Source organism: Pristis pectinata, chromosome 29 (genome assembly GCF_009764475.1).
Source record: "Pristis pectinata isolate sPriPec2 chromosome 29, sPriPec2.1.pri, whole genome shotgun sequence".
NCBI lineage: Eukaryota > Metazoa > Chordata > Chondrichthyes > Rhinopristiformes > Pristidae > Pristis > Pristis pectinata.
Genome location: NC_067433.1, coordinates 8,950,542 through 8,977,979, shown reverse-complemented (window position 1 = coordinate 8,977,979; position 27,438 = coordinate 8,950,542). Strand labels below are relative to the sequence as shown.

The window sequence follows — 27,438 nt, the reverse complement described above, 5'->3', positions numbered from 1 at the left end:
GGTAGATAAATTTTTGCAAGATTTGGGAATTGAGGGCTGTGGGGAACTAACACAGAAGAGGAGGCCTGGGGCAGATCAGCCATGATCATATTGAACGGCCGGGCAGGATTGAGGAGCTATTTTCTTGTGCTCTTCGCTATGGCCCAGATGCTATAGAATCTACATGACTTTCCCAACACAGCTTCTCTCCAGTCCTCTGCACATCCCAGGCAGGGAGGGGCATGTGGTGTAGAGGCTGTTAGAAAATAGGCAACCGCCAGAGATAATGGAGGCAACCCAGCCCCACTAAAAGCAAGTGGTAATGGCCAAGGAACCTGAGAAGGTATTGGACGGACACACCTACCTACCTACCTTCCCCCTCTCACCTGGGCTCACCTATCACCTGCCTTCCCCCCCCTACCCTTTTATTCTGGCTTCTGCCCTCTTCGTTTCCAGTCCTGATGAAGGGTCTCGACCCCAAACGTCGACTGTTCATTTCCCTCCCTAGATGCTGCCCGACTTGCTGAGTTCCTCCAGAATTTTGTGTGTGTTGCTCAAGGTATCGGAGGGGTAAGTATCGGCCGGGCTGGGGCTGCAGATTTCACTTCGGATGTGAGGGGAGGGAATGGATGGCGGGGAGGGAGTGGAATCCTCGGCCGTGCTCACACTCACCCGCCTTGATCTGCATGCTGCCGCTGGACCGACTGCAGGACAGGCAGCTGTCAGCCCCCCGCACCGTGTACTCGGACTGCGACTGAAAGAGCTCCATCCAGCCCAGCAGTGAACGGCGCCCCTCTGCCAGACCTTCCCGGGTCCCCACGACCGTTGGAGCCTGTGCAGTGGCCGAGTTTCCAATGAAAACATGTTCCAGGGCACCTGCCCGTCACAACCAGGCGCATTCCACGCCCAGGGCATTCGGGAACCACGCCGGGCAGCAGCAACCCCCCCCCCCCTCTCCCGGAGTGGGTTACCTTCCCCCTCCGTTCCCAAATACCCCACACGCATTGCCCCCTCCTCCCAAAAAAGTCACAATTCCAAAAAAAGATTCTACCTTACAAGACCACGCCCCCACCAGAATACTTCAGTCCTACAGCAGAGAAACAGGCCCTTCGGCCCAACTCGTCCATACCGACCCTCTAAACTAGCCCCATTTGGCCCTTATCCCTCTAAAACTTTACTACAATGACGACACTTAAAAGACACTGACCAAGTGTCTTTTAGTGTCGTTATTGTACCTTCCTCAGGTAGCTCATGCACCACCCTCTGCGTGAAGTTGCCCCTCAACTTTTTAAATCTTTCTCCTCTCACCTTATACCCGTGCCCTCTAGTTTACGATTCCATTTCCCACTTAGCTTTATAGAATCGTCCAGCCAGATACATGAAAAGGGAGGGAACAGAGGCTTGTAGACCAGGTGCGGTTGGCACAGACATTGTGGGCCGAAGGGCCTGTTTCTGTGCTGTACTGTTCTGTGTTCTAATCTCTCAGCATGGAAATTGACTTTTTGACCTACTGTGTGCACCTGGTCCATTAGTACCATTTATACTCATTCTATTTTCCAGCTTCAAATCATCTCAAGGGCAGGCCCTGCTTTAGAATCAGAATCAGGTTTATTGTCACTGACTTGTATGTCCTGAAATTTGTTGTTTTGTGGCAGCAGTATAGCGCAAACGCATATAATTACTATAGATTACGAGGTAGACAAATAGTGCAATAAAAAAGAGGAATAACGAAGTAGTGTTCATGGACCATTCAGAAACCTGATGGCGGAGGGCAAGAAGCTGTTCGCAAACTATTCCCAACATATCCTCCAGGGAAATTACTCCAAGTAGTGTAATCCCAAACCTTCTGATTGTTCATCAGATTTTATAGAGCCATACAGCACGGAAACAGCCCTTCAGTCCAACTCATCCATTCTGACTAAGATGTCCATCTAAGCAGGAGAGACGCAAGGGACTGCAGACGCTGGAATCTGGAGCAACAATCTGCTGGAGGAACTGAGCGGGTCGAGCAGCATCTGTGGGAGGAAACGAACTGTCGATGTTTCAGGTCAAAACCCTGCATCAGAACTCCTGTTTAGTCCTAATTTAGTATAACCATTATACAGTCCTGATGCAGGGTTTCGACCCAACAGCTTCTACCCCACTGTGATAAGACTATTGGACGGTTCCATTATACGATGAGATGGACTCTGACCTCACGATCTACCTTGTTGTGACCTTGCACCTTATTGCACTGCACTCTCTCTGTAGCTGTGACACTTTACTCTGTACTGTTATTGTTTTTACCTGTACTACACCAATGCACTTTGTACTAACTCAATGTAACTGCACTGTGTACTGAATTGACCTGTACAATGTTTGTAAGACAAGTTTTTCACTGTACAAGTGACAATAATAAACCAATACCAAATACCAATTCCTTTCGTCCCACAGATGCTGCCTGACCTGCTGAGTTCCTCCAGCAGATTGTTTGCTGCCCATCTAAACTAGTCCCATTCAGGTTTCTGGAATCACAACACCTGTCATTCTAATGGTTCCTTTCCCAATCTGGGTCATCCCAAACACTGCTGCAACGGGACCAACGTGCAGGAGTAAGCTCCCACTAACAGTAATTAAATAATTTGGCTTGGCAATGGGTGCTGATGAATAAATGTTGGCTAAGGCACAAGAGTGTCTCTGAAGACAGATCTGTAACCAACTGCTAGACTAGGTCTCGAGTTTATTTTGCATCTCAAATATCCCAGCACTAACGATATAGCATACATTCAGAACTGTACTGACCATCTACAATGAAAGGACTTTAAAGGGTCTGGACTGGAATAAGGTCCCCCAGCATAATTAGCATTCTTTAAAAGTTTAATTCAAGGTTAATTCATGGCAGGAGAGCTCACAACTATGGAACTCTCCTCCTGCACAATGTGGGGAGTCAGACACACTTCCAGTGAGTGCAGTGACCACGTGTGCAGGGAGTGCATCCACTGGCTAATTACATTATGGAGCTGTGGATGGATTCACTGTGGAGGTTCCGTGATACTAAGATGTTAGTGGGGCAAACACATCACAGGCAAGTCTGACACAGGCAAGAAGGGGCCACCAGGCAGAGTGGAGGAAGGCAGGTAGTGCAGGAACTGCCCCCTCCCAGACAACTTCTTCACCCAGAGGGTGGTCCATATATGCAACGAGCTGCCAGAGGAAGTGGTTGAGGCAGGTGCAATATCACCATTTAAGACATTTGGACAGATACATGGGTAGGGAAGGTTTGGAGGGATATGGGTCAAAGTAGCTCAGATGGGCATCTTGGTCGGCATGGACGAGTGGGGCTGAAGGGCCTGTTTCCGTGCTGTATTACTCGATGACTCCAAATAATGGATAATGACACAGATTTAATAAATGACCTCAGTGAAAGATCCCTCAGGAAGTGAGCACAGCATGATGAATTTGAACGTGACATTAACTGATAGCCTCATTTGGCGAATGTAAAATGTTCTACAGACACAAGAAGGTGTGTTACCTGGGTGTTCTGGTCAATCTTCTATCCTTATCCAGTGCTACTCATTATCTGATTATTACTACTTCAGCTTGCAGCATCTTGCTACGCTGCTGCTTCCTACATTACAGCAGTTCCTTTAGTTCAAGAACACTTCATTAACTGTAGGGCATTTTGCGATGTTCTAAGGGACCTAAAGGATCTGTACACACACCTTTCACTCTTCACCCTGCACTAACCTCATATTCCCCTTCCCTTGGCTCCAACATTGACAGCCTTGCCTCTACCACTTAGCCCTTTGTTCTGAAATGTCTCCCCTGAAACCTCCCCTCCTCCAGCTCCCCTCAAACACTCTGGATAAATTGTTTCAATGTCCCCACCCCCATCATAAATTTCCCTCTCTCTGGCTCAGCCCCGATCATCTTTGCACTTTCTGCGGATCATTCTCAGTGAAAAGAAATGTGTTTACAAATCAGAATTAAACACAAGCAGACGTTTATTGCACAAATCAGAGCAAGCCAAGGAGTGGAAGACAACCACAGTCCAACACTTATACATCAGAGCACACTGCGACATTCAGGTGAAGGAAGGCAACACACAAATCGCCATTAACAAATAGCTTGGCCAACATCACAAGAAGCACTATGCTTTTAGATAAAAGATATATTTTTTTCTCATCAAAAATTAATTTTTAGAAACATTTTCTCACTTCTTGAAACAAGTGAGTCCCCACTACCTATTTTTAGTTCTGCAATTCGTGACTAAAGAACTGGAAAATACCTGAGATTGCTACACAATAAAATCATAAGGAAAATAAAGGTGATGAAAGGACCCTTGTGGATATGACTGTACTTCCAGAGCAGATACTTAAACTCAAAATCCAGTAATGAGTCAAGTTTGGGTGGGTGTGTCTGTGTGCCCGTACATTCATATCATTAGACTTCATGCTTCTGTATTCCAATCAAACTTGATTCTTCAAAGTGTTAACAAAATATAAAATGTTCTGTCATGCATATAGAATATAGATATTTATATATAAAACTGCATATAGCCTGGTGCACGAGGACAACATATTTGACACTACCCCACAACTAGTATTAACAAATCACCCATTCCTAAAGAACCGGACAGTTATTATCACAAGCATATGTTCACGGGTCCTGCAACTTTAAACATTATGGATTATAATCAAAAGGAAGGTTTGCAACACAGGTTTATACAAGGAGAAAGGAGCAGGGGCTAATGGATGAACGTACTAAGAGATAGCTGCTAAAGTTAAATATACTCTGGACAAAACACCTGTGCTGAAGGCCACTATATTACGGCAGAGGGCAGATAAGCAATCATCTGTTGTACAGAAAGCACGCATGCAAACACTGACCAGCCTTCTGATTTCCCATTATGCTAATTCTATTGGAGGGGGATGGAAGAGAGGAACCTGGTTCTGGAACATTCCATGGCAAACAAAGTCTCCGCACACCCCACATGGCTTGCTGGAGTGAGGCGGCTTTGCAAATGCTCTTTGCTTCTGCATTCTCTCCCCCCCATCCCACCCACACTCAACAGGGAGCTCAGTCTCTGCTCCTGATGCAGTCAACAAAAAACACTCGCCATCAAGCAGTTAACTGTTCAATGCTGAGATCTTAAACGCATTCTTCACAAAAAGCACAAACTGACAACTTGGATGTCCATATTAGTCACCACCATCCAAAAGAGCAAGACAGAGAACTGCTGCACCGCGAGGCAGGGATGGTTTGCTTCACAGTGTAATCGACCCGCAGCACTCATCGCTGTGCAGATAATAGTCATTTTTAATGTCTCCACAGTTTTACAGGGCAGGCAGGATGGAGAGAGTCCCGGGCAGCATGAGAATTTGCTCCACACAAAAAAAAATAGGCCGAGGCTTGGAGGGTTGAGATTGAGAAACAGAATGGAGAAAACCAGAAAGGGTTTCAGTATCTGGATTCCTCCCTCTGGTACCAGGTTGCCACACCATGGGACTTCTGGAACACGAGTGAGGCAAAAAGAAAACGAATTTATACGGCTGGCTTCATTTTTATTTCTACTGGACATTCCACAGCCATCCAAGTCTCCACATTCTCCATGTGGCATGGAGGCTCTGCAATTGCAAAAAGAGGGGAAAAAAAACCAAAGAGTGCTTAACAGGCAGCTGATTAATCCATAGTCACACATCGCCAACACTGCCACCACACACCTCATTCTGCTTTCATCTCACACTGCCCAGCGATATTCTTCTCACATCAAGTGTCGGGACGCAAATCACACAATCAGCAAGGTGGAAAGTGTCTGATCCGCCTCGGTCAGGCTATACATTTCCCTTGTGGCATCTCCTTCCTTTACAAATCCATGTATCAACTTGGAATGAGAGTCCAGAAACCAGGAGGGCAAAAGAAGAAGATCTTTTTAAAAAGGGGAAAATAATTCACTATCCAAGGTCTCAAGTACATTCCCAACAGTAATAAGTATGATCAGAGCTCTGGAGAAACTGGTTGGTACAGTGAGCCACGCCACACTTGGAGGTGGTTCGATGACAGTATGTCAATGTACTCATGGCAATATGACTTCCACTGTATTCAATCATTGACGAAGGGATGCAAGTCAACAGTGAACTCTGGCCAGCCTCTCATTCATCTTATGTTCTTCTCCTGGGGCTGGATCACCCTCCTAAATCACAGCAATTCATAGCAATTATTGTGTAACCCAGCACCAATTAGTGAAAGGTACTGACACCAAAACATAGTACTGTTGCTGCATCAACCAGTGTGCAAGTGGGCTAAGAACAGGCAGATTATTGATTCAGGTTCCAGCACGGCAGGAGAATCTAAAGCAGCACCATGCTGCCTACTGTTAATGTGCCTGCTTTATCCAGCTGCTGAATCCCCATTCTTGTAGCTAATTCTCTTTCAGATTTTGTGCACTTGCAGCTTTGATTTTCCAAGCAGTCTTCAGCTCCAATTGCAATTGGAGAGGGAACTCGAAGTCTTCAGATTCAGTCCTTTAAATCTCACTTAGCATACAAATACATTTAGACTTCATTAGACTGTTTATCTGTAAAATATGGCGTGTGTTCAGAAATATCATTGCAATGTCTTCATAAAGGGGCAAGTTAGTGACATAACAAGTTTAAAGACCCATTAGACCTCCAAGAGCAGGGTTCACCTAAGAAAACAATTTACTTATCCTTTTTTGGAGTCACTCACCTTACTATCTTCACCAAAGCATGGTGAAATAATATTTTAAACGACAAATGCGATGAAGCCTTTAATCAGTCTAATGTTGATACAAAGATGTTCAGATGTGTCTTAAAGGGGGAATTCATGAAATTGGTCACGTTTTCTTACAATGCTCACTACTAAACTGAAATTCTTTATTTGGACAGTTTAATCCTGTTGAGCACACTAGGTTTGTTTCCAATGTACCTGTAAACCAAACAACCTAGTCTGCACAAGAATGATTCATACACAGTGAGGTCAGGTTAATAGTTTACTGGCAACAAGGGACTCGTTGCCCTGGTCTGTCAATCCAGTTCTCCTGGTGAATCAGCAGAGCTGTAAAGTTATTTGAACTTGTACTCCTGACAGTGGTTGGTGAACTTTCCTTTTGCTACCCTCAATTTCTACCTTGCAATCTTCTCCAGTTTCTCCAGCACACCTTGAATCTTGTGGACTGCCTCTTTCCGAACCTGCCGAATGTGCTCTTGACCATTAGTTTCCACCGAATCCACTTCCAGAAGCTGCTTTGTCAGAAGCTCCTCCAGTAAGCGGTAAGTCTTGTCTCCTCTCTTTCCATCAAACTGATTCACCTCTGCTTCCAGCTGCTGCACATTGTTCAAGACTTGCTCCACTTTAACTTGGCCTGGGTGCATGGGCACTTCAGCCTGCTCCATTCCATTGTTTGCGGCAGCAGCAGGTTTCTCCCCAGCACCCTTGTTCTCTGCACGGGCCTTGTACACGGTAGGAGGAGCACTGTATTCCATCCGTGGGCCTTGGGAGGTGCTTGGCAGCTGCTCTGGGGTTCGGGTTGGGAGGTAGCCTGTGGGCTGCTGGTCATTCCCTGGGAAGTTTGTGTTGTTCAGGCGAGGCAGAGGGTCTTGGTGATTTAAGGAATATGGAACATCCTTAAAACAAAACAGTAAGAACCATTTTAACACAGACAGCCCATTCCCAAAACATAATAAATACAATTTAGTCCCTAAGAAATGGAATTGTGGGATTATTTTTAACAGGTGCTTTGGGAATTCTATTTTGCAACTGGATTTATCATTAATAAGACTTCTAATGGCTAAAGAAATCAGATGCTGATTTTAAATGGGTTGGATAAGAGCAATTTCATCTGTATTCCAGGGGTAGAACTCCAGCTGTGAAAGATGCCTTCTGCACAGATTAACCTGGAATCACATCCAAAAAGATAATCGAAACCACCTCTTAATAAACCTCTCGTGCTGACTCTCTTTGCATTTTCAGAACATATGGATTAGGAGCAGTACTTACTCTGCCCCTTGAGCTTGCTCTCCCATTTAATAAGATCATGGCTGATCTGATTACATCCTCAACTCTCCATTCCTGCCTTCCCCCCAGAAACCTTTAATCCTCTTGCTTATCAAGCAGTTACCTTCCTCTGTTTTAAAAATATTCAAAGACTCTGCTTCTACCAGCCTGTGAAGAATTCCAGACTCTCAACCAGCAGAAAAAGAGAGATCACCTCACCGGTCTTAACCTGTGACCCCTCGTTCTAGATTCTCTCGCAAGAGAAAACATCCTTTCCACCTTCAATGTCAGAGGGCCCTCAAGGTCCTATATGCATAGCCCAAAGAAATTTAACATATTTTGTCTGTCTTCAGGGAAGACACAGAAATGACCCCCAGAAGCAGTGGAGAACAGCAGCATAGAATAAACAACCTGAAAGCAATTAGCAATGGTAAAGTAAATATTGGGCAAACTAATGGGACCAAAAGCTAATAAATCCACAGGACCAGATCATCTGCATCTCAAGGTATGAGAGAGGAGGCCAAAGAAAAAGTGGATGCAATGGTTGTCATCTTCGACAGATTCTACAGATTCATTCCAGAGTGATTCCCACAGATAAGATAGCAAACTAGCCCCACTATTTAAACGGAAAAGACGGGAAGCAGACCATTCACCTGACATCAGAAGTACTGTAAATGCTGGAATGAAGGAAGTAGTAACAGGGCACTGAGAAAATCATTGGATTGGTCAACAAGGATTTGTGAAAGGGATATTTCTGACAAATCTGTTGGAGTTTTTTTTTTAGAAAGAGTCATAGTAATACAGCACAGAAACAGGTCCTTCTGCATAACTTGTCCATGCCAACCAAGTTGTCTACTTGAGCTAGTCCCATTTCTGTGTTTGGCCCGGATCCCTCTAAACCTTTCTTACCCATGTACACGTCTAAATGTCTCTTAAATGTTACAATTGCACCCACCTTCACCACTTCCTCTGGCAGCTCGTTCCATACACCCAACACCCTCTATGTGAAAAGGTTTCCCCTCAGGTCCCCTTTTTTGCCCTCTTCACAAACCTTTGCCCTCTAAAGACTTCCCTACCCTGGGAAAAAGAACGTGACCAGCCACTTTATCTATGCCCCTCATAACTTTATAAACCTCTAAGGTCTATATAGGTCTTTTGAGGTTGTCACTAATAGAACAGACAAGGAGGAACCAGTGATGTTGTATATTTGGATTCAGGCTTTTAATAAAATGCCACACAACGTTATTATGCAAAATTAAAGTTAAAGTTTGGGGATAATATATTAACATGAATTAAGATTGGGTTAATGGGTAGAAAACAGAGCAGGAATAAACAGATTATTGGAGTTAGGTGGCTCTGGCATGGTGGGTCCCAAGCTGTATTAATCCATATTAATGATCTGTTTGAGGACCAAGAGTAATGGATTGCAAGTACAAGTGAGGGTTGTGAGGTGGATGCAGAGGCACTTCAGGAATATACAGAAAGGTTAAGTAAATGGGTGAAGGCTTGGTATGTAGAACTTAAAGTGGAAGAATGTGAGGCCATCCAATTAGGTAGAAAAAAAATTGAAAAGCAGGGTATTCTTTAAGATGGTGAAAGACTGAAAGAACTTGATGTTTTGGATAGACCTAGGAGGCCTTGTACATGAACCACTGAAGATAGCATGGAGATACAGCAATTAGGAAGGGAAATGATATGTTTTTCTGTATTGCAAGAGGACATTGTGTACAATATAAACATTTTACTCCAATTATATCTGGTGAAATCACACCTGTACATTGTATACAGGTCTGGTCCCCTACCTGGGGAAGGATATCCTTGCAAAAGAGGAACAACAAATAAGGTGCTCCAGATTGATTCCTGGAATTTGGGGTAGAGGAAAGAGTTGCTTGGAAGAGGTGGTTTATTTTGGAGACATTAAATAAACTAAACTTATATTTTCTTGACTTTCTAGGAATGAAAGGTGATCTTATGGAAATAGAACTCTGATGCCCTGATGGGGACAAGATGAAGTGTCTCGACCCAAAATATCGACTGTCCATTTCTCTGCAGTCATGCTACCTGACCCACTGAGTTCCTCCAGCATCTTGTTTGTTGTTCCAGAACTCTGAGGGAGGTTGACAGGGTAGATGCAGGAATGATGACTGCCCTAACTGGGATGTCTAGAAACAGGTGTCACAGTCTCAAGATGAAGGACTAGCCATTCAGAGCAGAGATGAGAAGTTATTCACCTGGACAGTAGTAAATCTGTGAAATTCCAAAGAGAGCTACAGAGACTAAGTCATTAAGTATATTCAAGACAAAGGACAATAAATATTTGGATAAAGGGTTTTGGATCCAATGTTTTGAGGTATATGTATATATCTCCTATTTGAGCTCCTATTTAATGAGAAACAAAATACAAGAGGTTTATTAATTAAAAGTTAAGTTTGCAACCCAAACAGGATAAATAACTAACACTCTGGAATTGCATGTTAGCATTACACACAGCAACGTATCCAATGGTATATATCCAATTCTATCCAAAGGGAGGAGGGGTTGACATAAGATATCAATCATGGTCTTATTGAATGAAAGACAGACACAAAGTGGTGAATCTTTCCCCCTTCTCTCTCTTATGTTCTCAGAAACTGTACTAGAGCAAAATGGGAGAAGGAACTCAGAACACAATGCCATTCTGTGATTAGGAAACAGGTACTGTGATGGACACCTGCTTTTCATTCTCAGTTTCCTCCAAGTAACACTGGATAAGACTTGAACCAAATTTCTCTCATCCTAGACAGGAAGAAACTCACATTTACAACTAGGGAGATGTCTAAGAAAATTACAGAATTATGTAATGTATTCAGAAAGCCCCACATCTAATGGGGAAGATAAACTTTCAAAGGATGCCGAGTTTATTATCATATTACCCAAATTTGAGTGTCAATTCTATGGAGAATTATTTTCCTTTACCAATTCTATTGGGAGAAAAGCAATCCCCACAAAGTTTCCCTGTACACAGTTCACTTAAAGCCATGTCTCTACAAAGCCACTTTTGTGCACGGGCCCTGTATTTACTTACTTTCTGATCGTATACAGATGGCGACGGATTGAGTCTCTGCCAGCTAGGTGTTGGTCCTGAAACAACGTTGCCCCCAAAAGCTGACATCGGATGACTGAACTGCTCTGCAGATGACTGCAGTCCTGGAACTCGGACTTGGGCCCAGGGGTCATGGGACGGCACTCCTGCTGTGGGAAGAGTGGATGCTTGCATCGAGGGTTGCCAGGGCTGGGATTGTGGGCCGGGTGCAGGCTGATGTTGAGGAGGATACAGGGGCTGTTGAGGGGCAGAACCTGGGCTTCCAAAGTGGTATTGAGATGTCGTTACTGGGTATGGAGGCTGTTGATCATACAGCTCCTATTTAGTGAGAAACAAAATTCAAGAGGTTTATTATTAAAAGTTAAGTTTGTAACCCAATCTTAACAGGATAAATAACTAACACTCTGGAATTGCTTGTTAGCATTGCACACAGCAACCCATCCAAGTCATTCTTTCAAAATCAGTTGTCTATACAGTGCTAAGCTACATGTTACATTCCCAGTCAGTAACCAGTTGAGCTAATCAGAGATGCTATAAAGAGGTGTTGCCATCAGACAAAGCACCATTGGACTAAGGAGGTAGGAAAAAGAAATACAAGGAACGCAAACTGATATTTGTGACTTGTAGTGACTTTCTATCAAGTGAGATATGGAAAGCAAAAAGCTGCAGATGCTGGAAGTCTGAAATAAAACAAATGCCGGTCAGGCTGCATCTGAAGAGAAAAAAAAGTTAACATTTCAGTTTGAGGACTGGATTTGGTTCTTATGATCTCATCGGTAGAGAAAGGGTTGGATTTGGTTCTTATGATCTCATCAGAAACAGGGGAAGGGAAATGCTGCAATTTATTCTGTCAGCATGAACCATGTTAGGGCTATTCCACTGTAATATCTAGAAACCAGGCAAGCCTTTTCAGAAAGTGAAAGGGCACCACTTTTCTTGTTACCAAGAAGCTGGCACAACGACCTGCCCTCACTGGCCTTCCCTGTTACAGATTTCAAAGCTCTTGTGCAACCATTCACAAAGGCAGCTGAGTCATCTCTCTGAAGTATTCCATGGTATGCCATCTACACAAGAATGAATTAAATAGATTGGAGATAAAAACAAAATTCTGGAAACACTCAGCAGGCCTGGCAGAATCTGTAGAAAGAGAAACAGAGTTAACATCTCAAGTAAAGATCTTCATCTTTTCCAGTGCTGATGAAGGGTCTAAGCACTTTAACATCAGCACTTTCCCAGTAATCATAGAATCATAGAACAGTACAGCACAATACAGGCCCTTCGGCCCACAATGTTGTGCTGACCTTTAAACTTCACCTAATACTACCCTTCCTCCCACATATCCCTCTATTTTAAATTCCTCCATATGCTTATCTAGAAATCTCTTGAATTCGGCCCACAATGTTGTGCTGACCTTTAAACTTCACCTAATACTACCCTTCCTCCCACATATCCCTCTATTTTAAATTCCTCCATATGCTTATCTAGAAATCTCTTGAATTTGACCAATGTACCTGCCTCCACCACCACCCCACGCACCGCATTCCACGCCCCAACCACTCTCTGGGCAAAAAACCTTCCTCTGATATCTCTCTTGAAATTCCCACCCATTACTTTAAAGCCATGCCCTTTTGTATTGAGCACTGGTGCCCTGGGAAAGAGGCGCTGGCTGTCTGCTCTACCTATTCCTCTAAATATTTTGTACACCTCTATCATGTCTCCTCTCATCATCCTCCTCTCCAAAGAGTAAAGCCCTAGCTTTTACTCTTTGGTAAAGCTTAGTCTCTCCTCAGAATGCATACTCTCTAAACCAGGCAGCATCCTGGTAAATCTCCTCTGCACCCTTTCCAACACTTCCACATCCTTCCTATAATGAGGTGACCAGAACGGGACACAGTACTCTAAGTGTGGCCTAACCAGAGTTTTGTAGAGCTGCATCATTACCTCATGGCTCTTAAATGACGTTAATTATTTCTCTCCACAGATGCTGCCTGACCTGAGTGTTTCCAGCACTTTTTGTTTTTGTTTCAGATCTCCAGCATCTGCAGTGTTTTGACTTGCATGCAGACTCCAGTCTTGTAGGCTACACGACACTATACTGCCGCCCTGTCACCCACTCCCATTACCTTGTGCCCATGGGTTATATTCCAAACATCCTCCATTCTCAACACTCACCCGTTGTCCTTGAGCCGATGGATAAGACTGATGAGCAGGCGTCTGCGACCTCGACAGCAGACCCTGGTTGGGTGGGCCGGTCTGTGAGTGGGCCCACTGTGCAGAGGAAGCATTCCCGTTGGACGGAGGCCTTGGCAGCCCTGCTTGTTGAGTAGGGAGCTGCTGGTGCTGAGGATGCTGGCGGTAGGGCTGCTGTTGGTGACTCTCACTTGGTACAGGATCACCCCGTATGTTTTCACTTGGGCCTGGAGGATACCAAGAGTTCCCCTGGACAGGTCGCGGTGATGATGCTCGTCCAGAGGAGAAAACACCATTGACTAAGCCCTGAAATAAAATGGGATTTACAGATTACACACTCAGCATAAGCACGTTCCCTATGATGATCACAGAATGGCGTCAATGTAGAGGAATATACTTCTTTGAGACAGAAAAGGGAAATAACCATCTGCAGTTACCACATTTTACACTTTAGAACCAACTGTTGAGCTCCCTTTGCCATGACCTCACTGACTTCCAGCCTATCGAGACAGCCATGCAGCATCCTGCAACTGACAAGCATCGCCCTTTGTGAGCTCACTGAGCCTGTTATCAGAGCAGGAGCAGCCATCAGGCATCACACCTCACTTGCAGAGCTGCGATGAAATGAGCACGGCAGATCAGGAGAAGGAATTAGAAAGGTGGGAAACGGAAGGCATTAGGGCCTTGGGTTGGATTCTGAGAACATGGAAGAAAGTAGAAAAAGAGTTGAATTTGACTTCTCCCATGAAGTAATTCCCACAAACCACACCCCCCCCCCCAACCATGCCTCTTCTTTTCTTCCCTTTCCTAGCCTCCCTCTCTTCGTTCTACCCCCTTTTCTCCTCCTTACCTTTGGCCCATCCCCCGGTGGATCTGCTCTCCCCTCCTCCCCCACACCTGTCTATCACTATCTCTTACCTGCATCTACCTACCACCACCTTGTGCCCACCCCACCTCCCCTCTTTTGTCCACCTATCACTGCTCTGCTTTTCCCTTCTATATATCGGGCTTCCACTTTTCCTGTCTTCAGTCCTGAAGAAGGGTCCTGACCCGAAAGGTTGACCGCCTGCTTTTCTTCACGAATGCTGCCTGGCCTGCTGAGTTCCTCCAGCATCATCGTGTTTTTCATCTAGATTCCAGCATCTGCGGTCCTTTGTTTCTCTAGAAAAAGAGTGAACAAGGTAATGCCAGAATTTGGGGGGTGGGGGGGTGGGGTAGTGTGAAAGGAGCTTTGAAAACCAAAGGTGTTAAGAATAGATGGATATGTGGGATTAGCTCACCAGTTTGAGGGGGGTAAATGGCCTATCTCTATTCCCGAAATCTGATCAAAAAATGGATGCCGAGCGCAATCAAAGGATTATTCTAAGACCGGGTTTAATGCAGGAAATAGAAATAACTGGGAAAAGGATTTGAACAGTACTTTGGATGAGCTGAAGCCGGGGATAACAGGCTCACAGGCCAGTGTGAGGGAAAGGATTACAGTGTCAGAAGTCTGGATCAGTATTAAGAATGCCACATTTGCAAGCCATCCACTTCTTCTCGAAGCAATAATTGAAGGGGATGGAATTAATGACGAGGCCGATGTGACAATGAACAGCAGCTCTTATTCTGGTGCTTTGCAGGTAACCCTATCACCCTTTCATTTGTTCCAGTGTTTCTGATACACATTATTGATCCCATGCGACAATGTGTTTGGGCTCCCACCTCGCTCCATCTGCCTCTCCATATTTTCTTCCTCTCTCTCTCTCTCTGTCTGCCTCCATCTATCATTTACTTGCCGCTGTCTCCCAACACCACCCCTGCTCCCCTCCCCTACCCGGCACCACCTGCCTGTCATCTTACACCCCTCCTCAGTCCACCAATCACCTCGCACTCCTTCCTTACCACTCCCCTCCTCCTCTTTATACTGGCCATCTCCCCTCTCAGCCCTGATGCAGGGTTTTGACCCAGAACGTTGACAATTCCTTTCCTCCCACAGATGCTGCTCGACCCACTGAGTTCCTCCAGCAGATTGTTTGTTGCTCCAGATTCCAGCATCTGCAGTCTCTTGTGTCTCTAATGTATTCAGGCCAACCACAACTCAGCCAATCCCAGATCCAATGTCATTCATCAGGTGACTATCAGCTGCTGTTATCACAGAGTAACTGGTACATTAAGCTTCTTAACAAAAGATGAGGCACAGAACAGTCCTGGCTATACAAAAGAGCAATTTGGTTGAATTGTTCTTGAGGGCGGCAACCATCACGTGGACTGATTGTCATCACTAGTCAGTTTACCTTGAGAATGAATCATCAACAAAATGCAGCAGAAGGTCACACTAGTCACTTCCTTTTCTCAGCTCAACCCATTTGCAAACTCTTGATGCAAAGTTTCTACCCTAAAAACTGTTCCACAGTCCTGACACTTCAAACAGCACATCAGCAATGCCCTGAGGTCACTCCAGGCCAGTCCTGTGATCATCTTCCAAGCAGACAAAAAAATTCCTCAGCAACACAAAGTCACAAGTCATATGAAAAGTAAAACTGTTGGGACAGACTCTTTCAATTCCACATTTTGTAACTTGCCCAGAAGAAGGGCATGTCCAAGCACAGACCTGTGGGACAGGAATAAAGATGCCTGTGCATAACATTCTGGGAAGGAAGGCCCCCTCTTCCTCTTCTGTACAAGGGACTAAACTCAACCAGTAAATGAGGGAACAGAAGTGTAATGAATTGGCATCCTTATTCTAATTCCTCCTCACTCTCCAATGTCCATCCAACCAATCACAATTCACCAACCAACATTGGCGGCTGTAAGCGCTGATCAACATAAAGTTTAACCCAGGAGTTCAGCGCTTCGCATCAAGCTAACAGGATTCACATGCAGTTCCTACACTTTCTGCTGCAATAAGAATAATGAAACCAAGAGCACAATTTTCAACTCTCCTCCACTTGGAGGATGATTTCCTTTACACTCTTAAAATGTTTCTTTGATGATCTTGTTAAGTGGCTTTCAGTGATACAAAGATATTTAACTGGGGATTTAGTTGTATAGAGGCCACATATTGAGAATAAAGTTGGTTAAGGAAATAGATTGCTGATCCCATTGTTCACCAAGGACCTAGATACACAGTTGCCCCCCCCCCCCCACTCCATTAGCAACTTGCTCTTCCAACTATTTACAGTAAAACTCAGACAATCTATGTGATTTTTCAGAAATCTCGATGATTTGGCACCTGGCCCACTGTAACCCCACTCCTGGCACCATCATTAAACTCACTGGGGCTCCATGCCCGGCACCCCCTTTAAACTGACCTGGTTCACTAAAAAATTTATTACACTATTATGTAACATATAACAAAAAATGAATTAAAAGCCCACTGTTGTATTAATAGGAATAATATTTACTGGTCCAGAAAAGCTGCCAGTGTTCAAAGTCCTGAGGGTGCCAGATTATCGATGTTTCACTGTACAAGGCAAAATATTTCAGCTGAAGGGCGAGCAAAAGTCTAATAAAACACAACAAGGAAACCCTGCTGCGGAAAAATCCCAGCCAATGCTTTACTATTAAATCCCACTGAACTGTAGGAAATTGCAGCTCAGCTACATGCCTTCAAAACTTCTTAACCTATAACTCAAAAAACATCAACCTGAAACAGCAAGTTTCAAGCTGATGACTTTTCATCAGAACTGCTCTGTCCCAGATGCCAATACATATTATTCCCTCTGAAGCCGTCAATGAGATTCCAACCTGCAACTCAAAATTATTTAACAGTTTTAAAGAATGAAAAATGCCGCTTACTTGCGGAGGCATTTGATGGTCCATCATTTGAGAATAGTTATTCGGATAGGGACCAGGTTGATGTCCGGTGGGATACCAGTAATTGGAGGCAAACCCTGGGTACGGCATTTCCTAGAAAACAAAAGCAAAGTCAAATATAAGGCATGGTGAGTCCTCACCTGGAGCATGGTCTACAGATCTGGTCACCCAATAAAGGGAGTTAAAAAATATTTATATTAGAGGAAGTGCAGCGAAGTTCACCAACTGATTATAGGCAGAGTGTGTTTCTCGTTTGAGGAGTAATTGAGCATATTAGGCCTGAACTCGAATTTGGAAGGATCTCATTGAAACAAACAAAATTCTTATGTGCCCCAACAAGGTTGATGCAGCATCTAGAACCAGGGTTCACAGTTTCAGTATAGGTGTCAGCCATTTAGGATAGATGAGAAGAAATTTCTTCCTCTAGAGTGTAGTGAATCTACTACCTGAGGAATCTTCATTCCTCTAGAGTGCAGTGAATCAGACTACCTAAGATGGTTGTGGCATACATTTAAGAGAAATCTCTAGGTTTTTAGTAATTAAGGGAATCAAGGGATATGGGATTAATGCAGGAACATCGTGCCAAGGTAGAAGATCAGTCATGAACTTACTAAACAGCAGGACAATTGCAAGGGTCAACTAGCCTACTCCTGCTGCTATTTATTATGTTACGTTCTGATGTTAGGAATAAATGTGCTGACTGAAATATGCAGCCACCAACTACTTGAATCAAAAAATTGCTTGCACCTCAATGCAGTGCATGTACCTCACCACTTTACAAGATGCCAATAGAGAAAGCAGACAGGCAAAATAATAAATTGACTCAAAATAAAAGATGGACATTCAAATTCAAATCCTTTTTTTAAATCTTGCTCTCACATTCAACATAAAGAGGTATTGAAGTGAAAAATAATGGTTTCACTTGGTTTGATACATATCAGTTTTTCCACTTTTAATAGTTAGAACTATACCACCAGCAATAAGTAGCAGATTACTTCACTGACAGCCATTCTGAGGAGAGTAAGTGTGTCCACATGGGCAGATTTATTGAGGTTGGCACAGTGACTTCAACAGTGGATGTTGCAACATGGATCACACCAAAGCAAACATGATGATCCCCTGAGTAAAATCAAACCACGCAGAATAATTACCCTCCTGTTTAAAGCTGTGAAATGGAACAGGTTTATTTACCTCCACTATAACTATCTTCACTCCTATCCCAAAGATGTATTGTGTATTTTGGGTTGAAGGGGTACATCTTCAAATAAACACTTTGAATTGCTGAGATTTTTGAAAAGAATATATGCTTCTTCATGGTTTTTGTGAAGTTGCTTCAGAAAAATAAAAACAGTATCGACCTACTCCTGACCTTCATGAGAAACACGGGTTCCCTGTCACTATGACCCGAATTGTTCTGCCCCATGATCTGACCCAGACATTCAGATTGATCAGGCCAGTATGTACTTGAACTCCATTGCCACATTCCCTGATATCCTTCCCCAATAAACAGACTGACATCGATGGCAGAGTGACCCTCCTCCTCTCCCCTCCCTCCCTCCCCCTTTACCCCCTCTCTTCCCCCTACCTCCTTCCCTCCCTCCTTGCCTCCCCTCCCCACCTCCCTCCTTCCCTCCCCCGCCCCCTCCCCTCTTTCCCTCCCTCCTTGCCTGCCTCACCCCCTCCCTTCTTCCCTCCTCCACCCCCTCCCTCTTTTTTGCCTCCCCATCCCCTCCCTCCTTGCCTTCCCCACCCCCTCCCTCCTTCCCTCCCTCCCCTACCCCCTCCCTCCCTCCCCCACCCCCTCCTTCCCTCCCTCCCCTACCCCCTCCCTCCTTCCCTCCCCTTCCTCCCTGCCTCCCCCACCCCCTCCCTCCTTGCCTCCCTCACCCCCTCCCTCCTTGCCTCCCTCACCCCCTCCCTCCTTGCCTCCCTCACCCCCTCCCTCCTTGCTTCCCCCACCCCCTCCCTGCCTCCACCCCCTCCCTGCCTCCCCCACCCCCTCCCTCCTTGCCTCCCCCACCCCCTCCCTCCTTGCCTCCCCCACCCCCTCCCTCCTTGCCTCCCTCACCCCCTCCCTCCTTGCCTCCCTCCCTCCCCCACCCCCTCCCCTCCTTCGCCCCCTTCCCCCCCCGCACCTTGCGGAGCCGCGGGTCGTTCCATGTGGTGGTGCCGGTGTTGTGGTCGATGTAGTAGGGCCAGCCGCTGTCGGGGTCCCGCTTCATCTCCCAGCCGCGGGGCAGAGTGGCGGCCATGGCCTCGCTCACAGCACCCGGCTGCTCCGGCCCCGGCCCCGGCCCCTGCCCGCTGACCGACAGCCGCACCAGCCAATCGGCCCCAGCGCTGCCTCACTTCTTCCGGCACACCGGCCAATCATGGCGGGGGATCGGAGTCAGCACGGCACTCCCACTTCCTCTTACGTTTGCTGACAGGGTAGTGACACTGACACACTCACACCCACTGACTGACACTCACTCACACCCAGTGACTGACACACTCACTCACACCCAGTGAATGACACACTCACTGACACTCACACCCAGTGACTGACACACTCACTCACACCCAGTGAATGACACACTCACTGACACTCACACCCACTGACTGACACTCACTCACACCCAGTGAATGACACACTCACTGACACTCACACCCACTGACTGACACACTCACTCACACCCAGTGAATGACACACTCACTGACACTCACACCCACTGACTGACACACTCACTTACACCTAGTGACTGACACACTCACTCGCTGACACACTCACACCCAGTGACTGACACACTCACTCACACCCAGTGACTGCCACACACACCCAGTGACTGACACACTCACTCACACCCAGTGACTGACACACTCACACCCAGTGACTGACACAGTAATTTGCACCCAGTGACTGACACAATCACACCCAGTGACTGACACGTTCACCCACTGACTGACACACTCACTCACAGCCACTGACACACTCACTCACCACAAGAGACACTGATACACACACTCACACCCAGAGACAGTGACACACTCATTCCCGCCCAGAGACTGACACACTTACATGCAGAGAATGACACACTCACTCACACCCAGAGACCAACACACTATCTCACACCCAGTGACAGTGACACACATAACGCAGACTGATTCACTCACTCACACTCAGACACTGACAAATTCACACATGCCCAGAGACAGTGACTCACATTCACTCACACGCAGAGGCACTCACACTCAGGGACAGCGACACACCAATGCACATCTGGAGACACTGACGCTAATCACACATTCTTTCTCCTTCAGCATCAAATATTCTGCTGGAGGATCTCAACGGGTTGAGCAACATCAGTAGGGAGAAAGGAAATGTTGACGTTTCGGGTCAAGACCCTGCGTTAGGACATCAAGCATCCTGATGCAGGGGCTCGACCCAAAACGTCGACAATTCCTTCCTCCCCACAGACGCAGCTCGTCCCGCTGAGTTCCTCCAGCAGATTGTTGCTCTGCATTCCAGTCTCTTATGTCTCCATTTTCTTCCCCCTTGATCTCAAGAAATGGCTGAAGGCTCTGGATACATCAAAGGCTATGGCACCAGAAAACATCCTGTCTATTGCTGTCTGAGATTACGTTGTGCCTTTATCCAAGCTGTTTCAGTGCAGCTGCCACACTGGTATCTACCTTATGGTGAGTACCTTTGTCAAAAGGACTACAAGTGACTCAAGAAGGAGGTTTCACACCAGGACAATAAATGTGATGTTGTCAGAAATGGCCAGATCGCATAAAAGTGAAAATAATTCCCTTCGGCACCCATTTAAGGTGCCAAATGTTTTCATGCTTGAAAGACAGTTAACACTGACTCCAAAAATGTTGGAAAATGTAGAAATTAAAATCTCCAAAAATTATTTTCCAGACAAACAGAGCCAAAGAAAGGGAATGACTGCAGAATCAAAGAAAGGATATCACGGCATTCCCTGCACAGATCTCCTTGGACAAATGTTCCCTGCCCACACCTCCCTCGGATGAACTTTCTGTCGGCAGACCTCCACTGGAGGGAAATTCTGTCTGCAGTTCTCATGTGGATGGAAATGCTGTGCACAGATCTCCCTTGGAGGAACGTTCCATGTGCAGACCTGTCTTGGATTAACATCCTGTGTGAAGATTTACATTGGAGAACAGTCATGCACAGATCTCCCTCACAGTAACAATGTGTGTACAGACCTCTCTTGACCTTCTCTGTGGATGTCTCTCCATGCCAGTGTTATCATATTATGTGGAACTCCATGAGACAAGGCTAACTATCTGCCCCATGCTCTTTACAACCGCGTTTTACTAGTAGTGACACGTGATGCTCGTCTACATTTCCCCAAATGGATAATTGTTAAGATTCGGAATTCACTACCTGAGTCAGTGGTGCAACCAGTTCCCATGGGACTTGAGGAGGATGATGTTGTATGGCTATGGGATGAAAGTTGGGCTTGGGACTAAATTAGCCGGTTCTCTCAAAGTCCTGCTGCAGGCAAAATTGGCCAAATAGCATCCATCTGTTCTAAGAGTATGTAACATCTACTGAAGCAATAGTCTAGAACCCTGGCTACTGGTCCACAAAGTAAACAACTGCACTATTGTAAGAACAGTGAACAGTTAAACAGCTAACAAGAGGAGACTTCCAGAAGACCCCTTCCTTAATGTTAGTGAGGCCCAGTATGTGAGTGCTCAAGACAATGTTGAAGCATATACAACCACTTCTTTAAAAAAATCACAACATAATTTTCTTTTGAACATCATAAACCCTAGAACTGAAAAAATAAATTTGGACTCCTTGCAACAAGTAAAGTTTCAAAATAAAGAATAAGGGGGAAAATTTCATTGTCGGTGTATTGTTTCTCTTTCTTTTTCAATCTTTTTATTAAATTTCAAATTAATACACATAACAACAGTGATTATACGCACGGTGCGAAGAGATCGGGATTACAGTAGTAACAATTGACATATACAAACACGGAGTAAAATATATAATCTGAACCTCCCAATCTCTTACTAAGTGAACATGATACAAAAGAATTTGAAAAGAAATTTGATTAGATGAAAAGAGAACCCCAAAATTAAAAAAAAACAAAAGCAAACCAAAAACTTAAAAAAAAAAGCCGGACTGTTATTTCTTTGGTTAAAAAAAAATTATGTTGTTAGCTCCGCTCCTCTATATTCAAATAAAAGGTTATTGAAAGGGATTCAAAAAAAGGTCTGTTTACATCGTATGGAAATACTGAATAAATGGGCTCCAAATTTCCTCAGATTTAAGCAAAGGATCACAGTACCACTCCTAATTTTTTCTAAGTTTAAACATATTATAGTTTGTGGTGTATTGTTTCTCGATGGGTACATTAAGAATATTTAATTTTATCCATGTGAGAGTGTCACTGTATGGAAGGAGGCATTCTCACCTCTGTTTTAGACGGTTCTGGGCAGAATTCCTTCCACAAAATCTTGGCCAACATTTGAGTTCACTTGAGAGAATGATGCACAGTTGATGATCTTTTGAATGAGACTTTAAACTCTGCCCTCATCCACTTTACAAGGATGTTTGTGAAATATATCTCAGCACTGTTTAACAGAACAGTGGGGTCCTTTCCCCAGTATCCTGACCTACATTTATCCCTTGATCAATATCACCAGTCATCTGATCTTTAGCACTTTACTCTCTGTGGGGAATTTGCTGTACACAATTTATGATATGTGGCTGGTTGTTATTGATTTCCCATTCCTAACAACCCTTGAAAAGGTGATGGTGTGCCTCCTTCTTGAATTGCTGTAGTCTTTCTGGTGGAGGTTCTCCCACAGTGCCGTTTGGGAGGGAGTTCCCAGATTTAGTCTCAGCAATGATGAAGACCCAGGTTTCTGAGCGACTGTTGGTGAAGATCCAGCAACACTTCTAAAGAGATTTCAGTTTCAATTTGTTCTTTTCTTTCTTTTCCTTTCTGTTTCCAAGAGATAGCATTAAAAGTAATGGTCGCTGCACCCTATCATAGCATCCTATCTGTTCTGACCAGCCCTCCCACTCTCTGCAACGTAAAACACCCTCGTTTTCTCATTTTCCAGTTCTGATCAGGCTCATTGACCTAAAATGTTGACTTTGTTTCTTTCTCCATGGTTGTTGCCCAGCAGCAAGTGCTTCCTGCATTTTCTGATATTTGTTTTTAGATTTCCAGCATCTGCAGTTTTTTTTAATAACTCCTCTGACCTGCTCTTGTTGAGGCAATGTTTATGTTGCTGGTCCAGTTAAGTTTCTGGTCAATGGTGAACCCCCTCCCTCCCCCAGCACATGAATGGTGGGGAAATTACCACTCATAATGCTGTTGAACGTCAAGAGAAAATGATTAGGCTCCTTCACGTCTGATGTTTGTGTGGCGTGGCTTTTACTTACCATTTATCAGCCCACGCCTGATTGTGTGAGTACAACAATATCAGGCCATTGCCTGATTAGTCCGTGGAATAGTTCTCCTAATCTAGAAGTCAGTCCCTGCATGCTTGTGGGGAGGACTTTGCAAGGTCAACTAGGACAGGAGAGAAGGTTTGAGAGGTCGAGGGGCTCAGGAAATGATCTGTAGGCCACAGGCGATTGCAGGCATAGTCACCATTCTCGGGTCAATGGGAAGGGAGGGGTGGCTGGAACTGAGCGGAAGTCACGGTGGGGAGCCACAAGTGAGGAAGTAGTGTTTGTTGGTCTGCAGAAGTTGATTGCAACTGTGAGGCTATAATGGGATTTAAACAAAGGAGGATAGTAAACTAATTTATCTACTTTCTGCCATGTAGATTTTCCTGTGACTAGCTTGAGGATGGCTGGACATGAGCCCCTGCTTCTGTTTGGTCTCTGGACCTTCTGATGGGACCACAGGTTAATGGATTCTAGGTTGGGACAGGATTTGAGTTGCCTGTTGAGTTGATCTTTTCCAGTAGCCTACTGTGGTCTGTGAGCTACAGAGGGTAGTACTGCCATGTTCTAAACTTTCTATGGTTTGGGAAATGCAGTTGGAATAGCCTGTTGAATTGTTGCCGTTCCCACTGCATCCACGGTGTGCCAGTGACAGAGGGAATCGGAGGTTGGGTTGGTGGATGGGGTGGCAGTCATGGGCTTTGTCCTGATAGTGTCTAACTCCTCGAATTGTGTCAGAGCTCTTTTCATCCAGGCAAGTGGGGAGTGCTCCCACTCATGACTTGTGCCTCATCAATAGTGGAAAGGCTTAAGAGTCTCAAGAGGTTCGTCTTTCGCCATAGGATACACAGCCTCTGAACTGCCCTTGCAGCTACGGTAATGAGCTTGGTCCAGTTGAGTTTCTGGTCAATGGTGACCCTCAAGATATTAATGGTGATGGGGATGATATTGAATGTCATGACTAGACAGGGAGATGGATGTTGGTGGTTGGACTTCCTTCTGTTAGAAGTGGTTCATGACCTGGAATCTGAATGATACCTGCCCCTCATCAAACCAAGCACCTGGGGCATGAGTGTGGATACAAGAGCAGGTCAGAGGCTGGGTATCCTGTAGTAAATGAGTCACATTCTGACATCCCAAAACCTTTCCACTATCTATGAGGCACAAGTCAGGAGTGTAATGGAATCCTCCCCACTTCATGATGACAGCATTCACAGAGCATGATACCATCAGGACAAAGCAGCCCATGACTGCCACCCCATCCTCCACCCTAACCGTTCATTCCCTCTGTCACCGGCACACTGTGGGTGCAGTGTGAACAGCAGCAATCCACCAAGGCTATTCCAGCTGCACTTCCCAAACTTTCTGCCACTGAGGAGGCTACAACAGCAGGTACATGGGAACACCACCCCCTGCAGCTTCCCCTCCAGCTCACGGGCCACTACAGGCTATTGGACATCTCTTGGAATCCCTTCCCTTTTCCCTAGACACGGTGACTGTGCCTTGCATCACCTGTGGTCCACATTGTTTGAGGAATTGTGGCCTAAAACATTCAGCAATCATCAGCAAACACTATGATGGAAGGAAGGTCATTGATGAAGAAGCTGAAGACAGCTGGGCCCAAGACCATCAGATATAGGAGAAGAATTAGGCCATTTGGCCCATCGAGTCTGCTCCACCATTCAATCATGGCTGATTTTGGTTTATCAACCCCATTCTCCCACCTTCTCCCGTAACCCTTAACCTCCTTACCAATCAAGAACCTATCAATCTCTGCCTTAAATACACCCAATGACTTGGCCTCCACAGCCCTCTACAGCAATGAATTCCAGAGATTCACCACCCTCTGGCTGAAAAAATTCCTCCTCACCTCAGTTCTAAAGGGATGTCCCTTTACTCTTAGGCTGTGCCCTTGGATCTGAGACTCAAGGACACTGAGGAACTCCAGCAGTAACGTGCTGCGACTGAATTAATTGACCTTCAATAACCACATCCATTCCATGTGGAGAGTTTTCCCGATACATCCCATTGACTTCAGCTTCCTTGGTGCCACACGTAGGAAGATGGTGCTGGAGCACGGCGACTCTTTGCAAGCTACTCTCTGAAGATCTACTCATTATTCCTATTATAATCATTCTACTCTTTTAAATCTAAATTCTATGACTCTAAGGATTCCATAAGATAGACCCTTGACCTCACCATCTACTTCACAATGGCCTTGCACCTTTATTGTCTACCTGCACTGCACTTTCTCTGTAACTGTAACACTTTATCCTGCATTCTGTTATTGCTTATCCCTTGTACCACCTTGATGTACTGATGTGATGAAATCATCTACATGGATGGCATGCAAAATAGTTTTTCACTGTACCTCAGTACAAGTGACAATAATAAACCAATTTACCATTCAATATACACCTGAAGCCTAGACCCTTTGTCCTTGTTTGGACCAAGACTGCAATGAGAGCTTAGTGGTCCTGGCAAAACCTAAACTGAGCTTCAGTAAGCAGGTGATTGGAGAGTAGGTGCTGCTCTTCTGGGATTACTTTCTGAACCCATTACACTTCTGACAAATAATTGTTGAACCTTAAGATATCATTCAGCGGCCAACACAGAACAAAAACCTTCCAGAGAGTCAAATGTTTTAAATAACTCCTTTAATTTCTTTTTTTTTAAAGTATTCAGCTGGTGTACAGAGAAATGGCTTTTTCTGTTAAACTTATTTTCTTTTTACAACCTTTTGATACAGGTAAATCTAATTTAAAAGGCTTCTCTTCACAACAACGATTAAAAAAAAACCCAGGAGGCATTGGTAAAATTCTAAAAAGCTGTGCCAGAGAGATTTCATGAATTATCAGCATTCTACAGTTTAATATCTAATACAGCCATAGCTTTATACCTGATGAGCAGTCACAGTGCCTAAACATTCCCGGTGATGCTTGATACAAGTTCTGTGCAAATGCTGAAGCATTTCTTACAGTAAGATGCTATAAGATTAATACGGATCCAAACCAGCCTGTACTCCATCTACCACCTTTTCATTCTTAATTTACTCTGACAGTGGCAGCGCCCCTTCTCTCTCACTCCCACCACTTGTGCTCCCACCACACAGGCCTTGACGACACTCCTCATTGCAGAATGTAACAGAGTAACTGCAAACCAGCCATTTGTATCCCGCTTTGAACGGGGATATCCTGTCATTTGACAAGAGCCGTTAACAAAAGTCAGCTCTACGCTCAGAAATCCCAGGTGCTTACCCGAACTGCTGATTTCAACCCAGAGCAGTGAGGTGCTGGGATAGTGGAATATCCATGTCCACAAGCCCACAGCCACAAGTTGAAGGTGTGTAAAGAAGCTGAGATGAACTCATTGTATTATTGCTATAAGTGAACCATAGGATCTCTTTCAATTGTGTACAATTAATACAGAAGCTTTCCCATTCTCCAATCAGGCCTTGCAACTGAACCTTGTACTTTTAGGTTTGTGAATTCTTCTGAGCCCAAAATAGCCCAGAGGTTTTAAAGAGGCTGCTGAACCTGTGTGCCACACTTGCAAGTGTTTAGGTATAAAGTCAATGGAAATTAAAGTATGATACACAATACAAAGACAGAATGGGCTAGTGTAGACTGCCCCTTCCTCATCTTGTGGGAGGAATGGGATGGGTGAAAGGCTGCTCTTGATGCAAGACACCACTTTAGGAGGCCAATTGTTTTTTTTGTCATTCTGTACCTTTACATGCTTTTTATTCACCCAGGTCAATTACTGCAGCTCATGGCTGGCTGTGCTTATTTATCATGGCATGCTTATGGTCTTACAAATGTTGTGAGTCTGGTTTAAAATGAAAATTGTTCACAGTTAATTTTTCACTCTTCCATGCTCTTTAGATTCAGAAATAAAGAATCCTCCACTGCTTTAACCGCTGTCAGATATCAATATTTTCTCCACTGCAGTGGCTTTGAGCCTTGGTTTA

At 44.9% G+C, this 27,438-nt stretch overlaps 1 protein-coding gene across 1 annotated transcript; it reads right to left on the bottom strand.

Moving 5' to 3' along the window:
- Nucleotides 1–3,950: 3,950 nt before the first annotated feature.
- On the bottom strand, nt 3,951–19,372 carry bag4 (BCL2 associated athanogene 4). Its single transcript, XM_052041184.1, has 5 exons — nt 19,180–19,372; nt 17,027–17,137; nt 13,229–13,552; nt 11,039–11,374; nt 3,951–7,604 (listed from the first exon to the last, which is right to left on the bottom strand). The coding sequence occupies exons 1-5, from the start codon at nt 19,294–19,296 to the stop codon at nt 7,104–7,106; spliced, it is 1,389 nt and encodes a 462-aa protein (XP_051897144.1). The 5' UTR covers nt 19,297–19,372; the 3' UTR covers nt 3,951–7,103.
- Between the last annotated feature and the right edge of the window lie 8,066 nt (nt 19,373–27,438).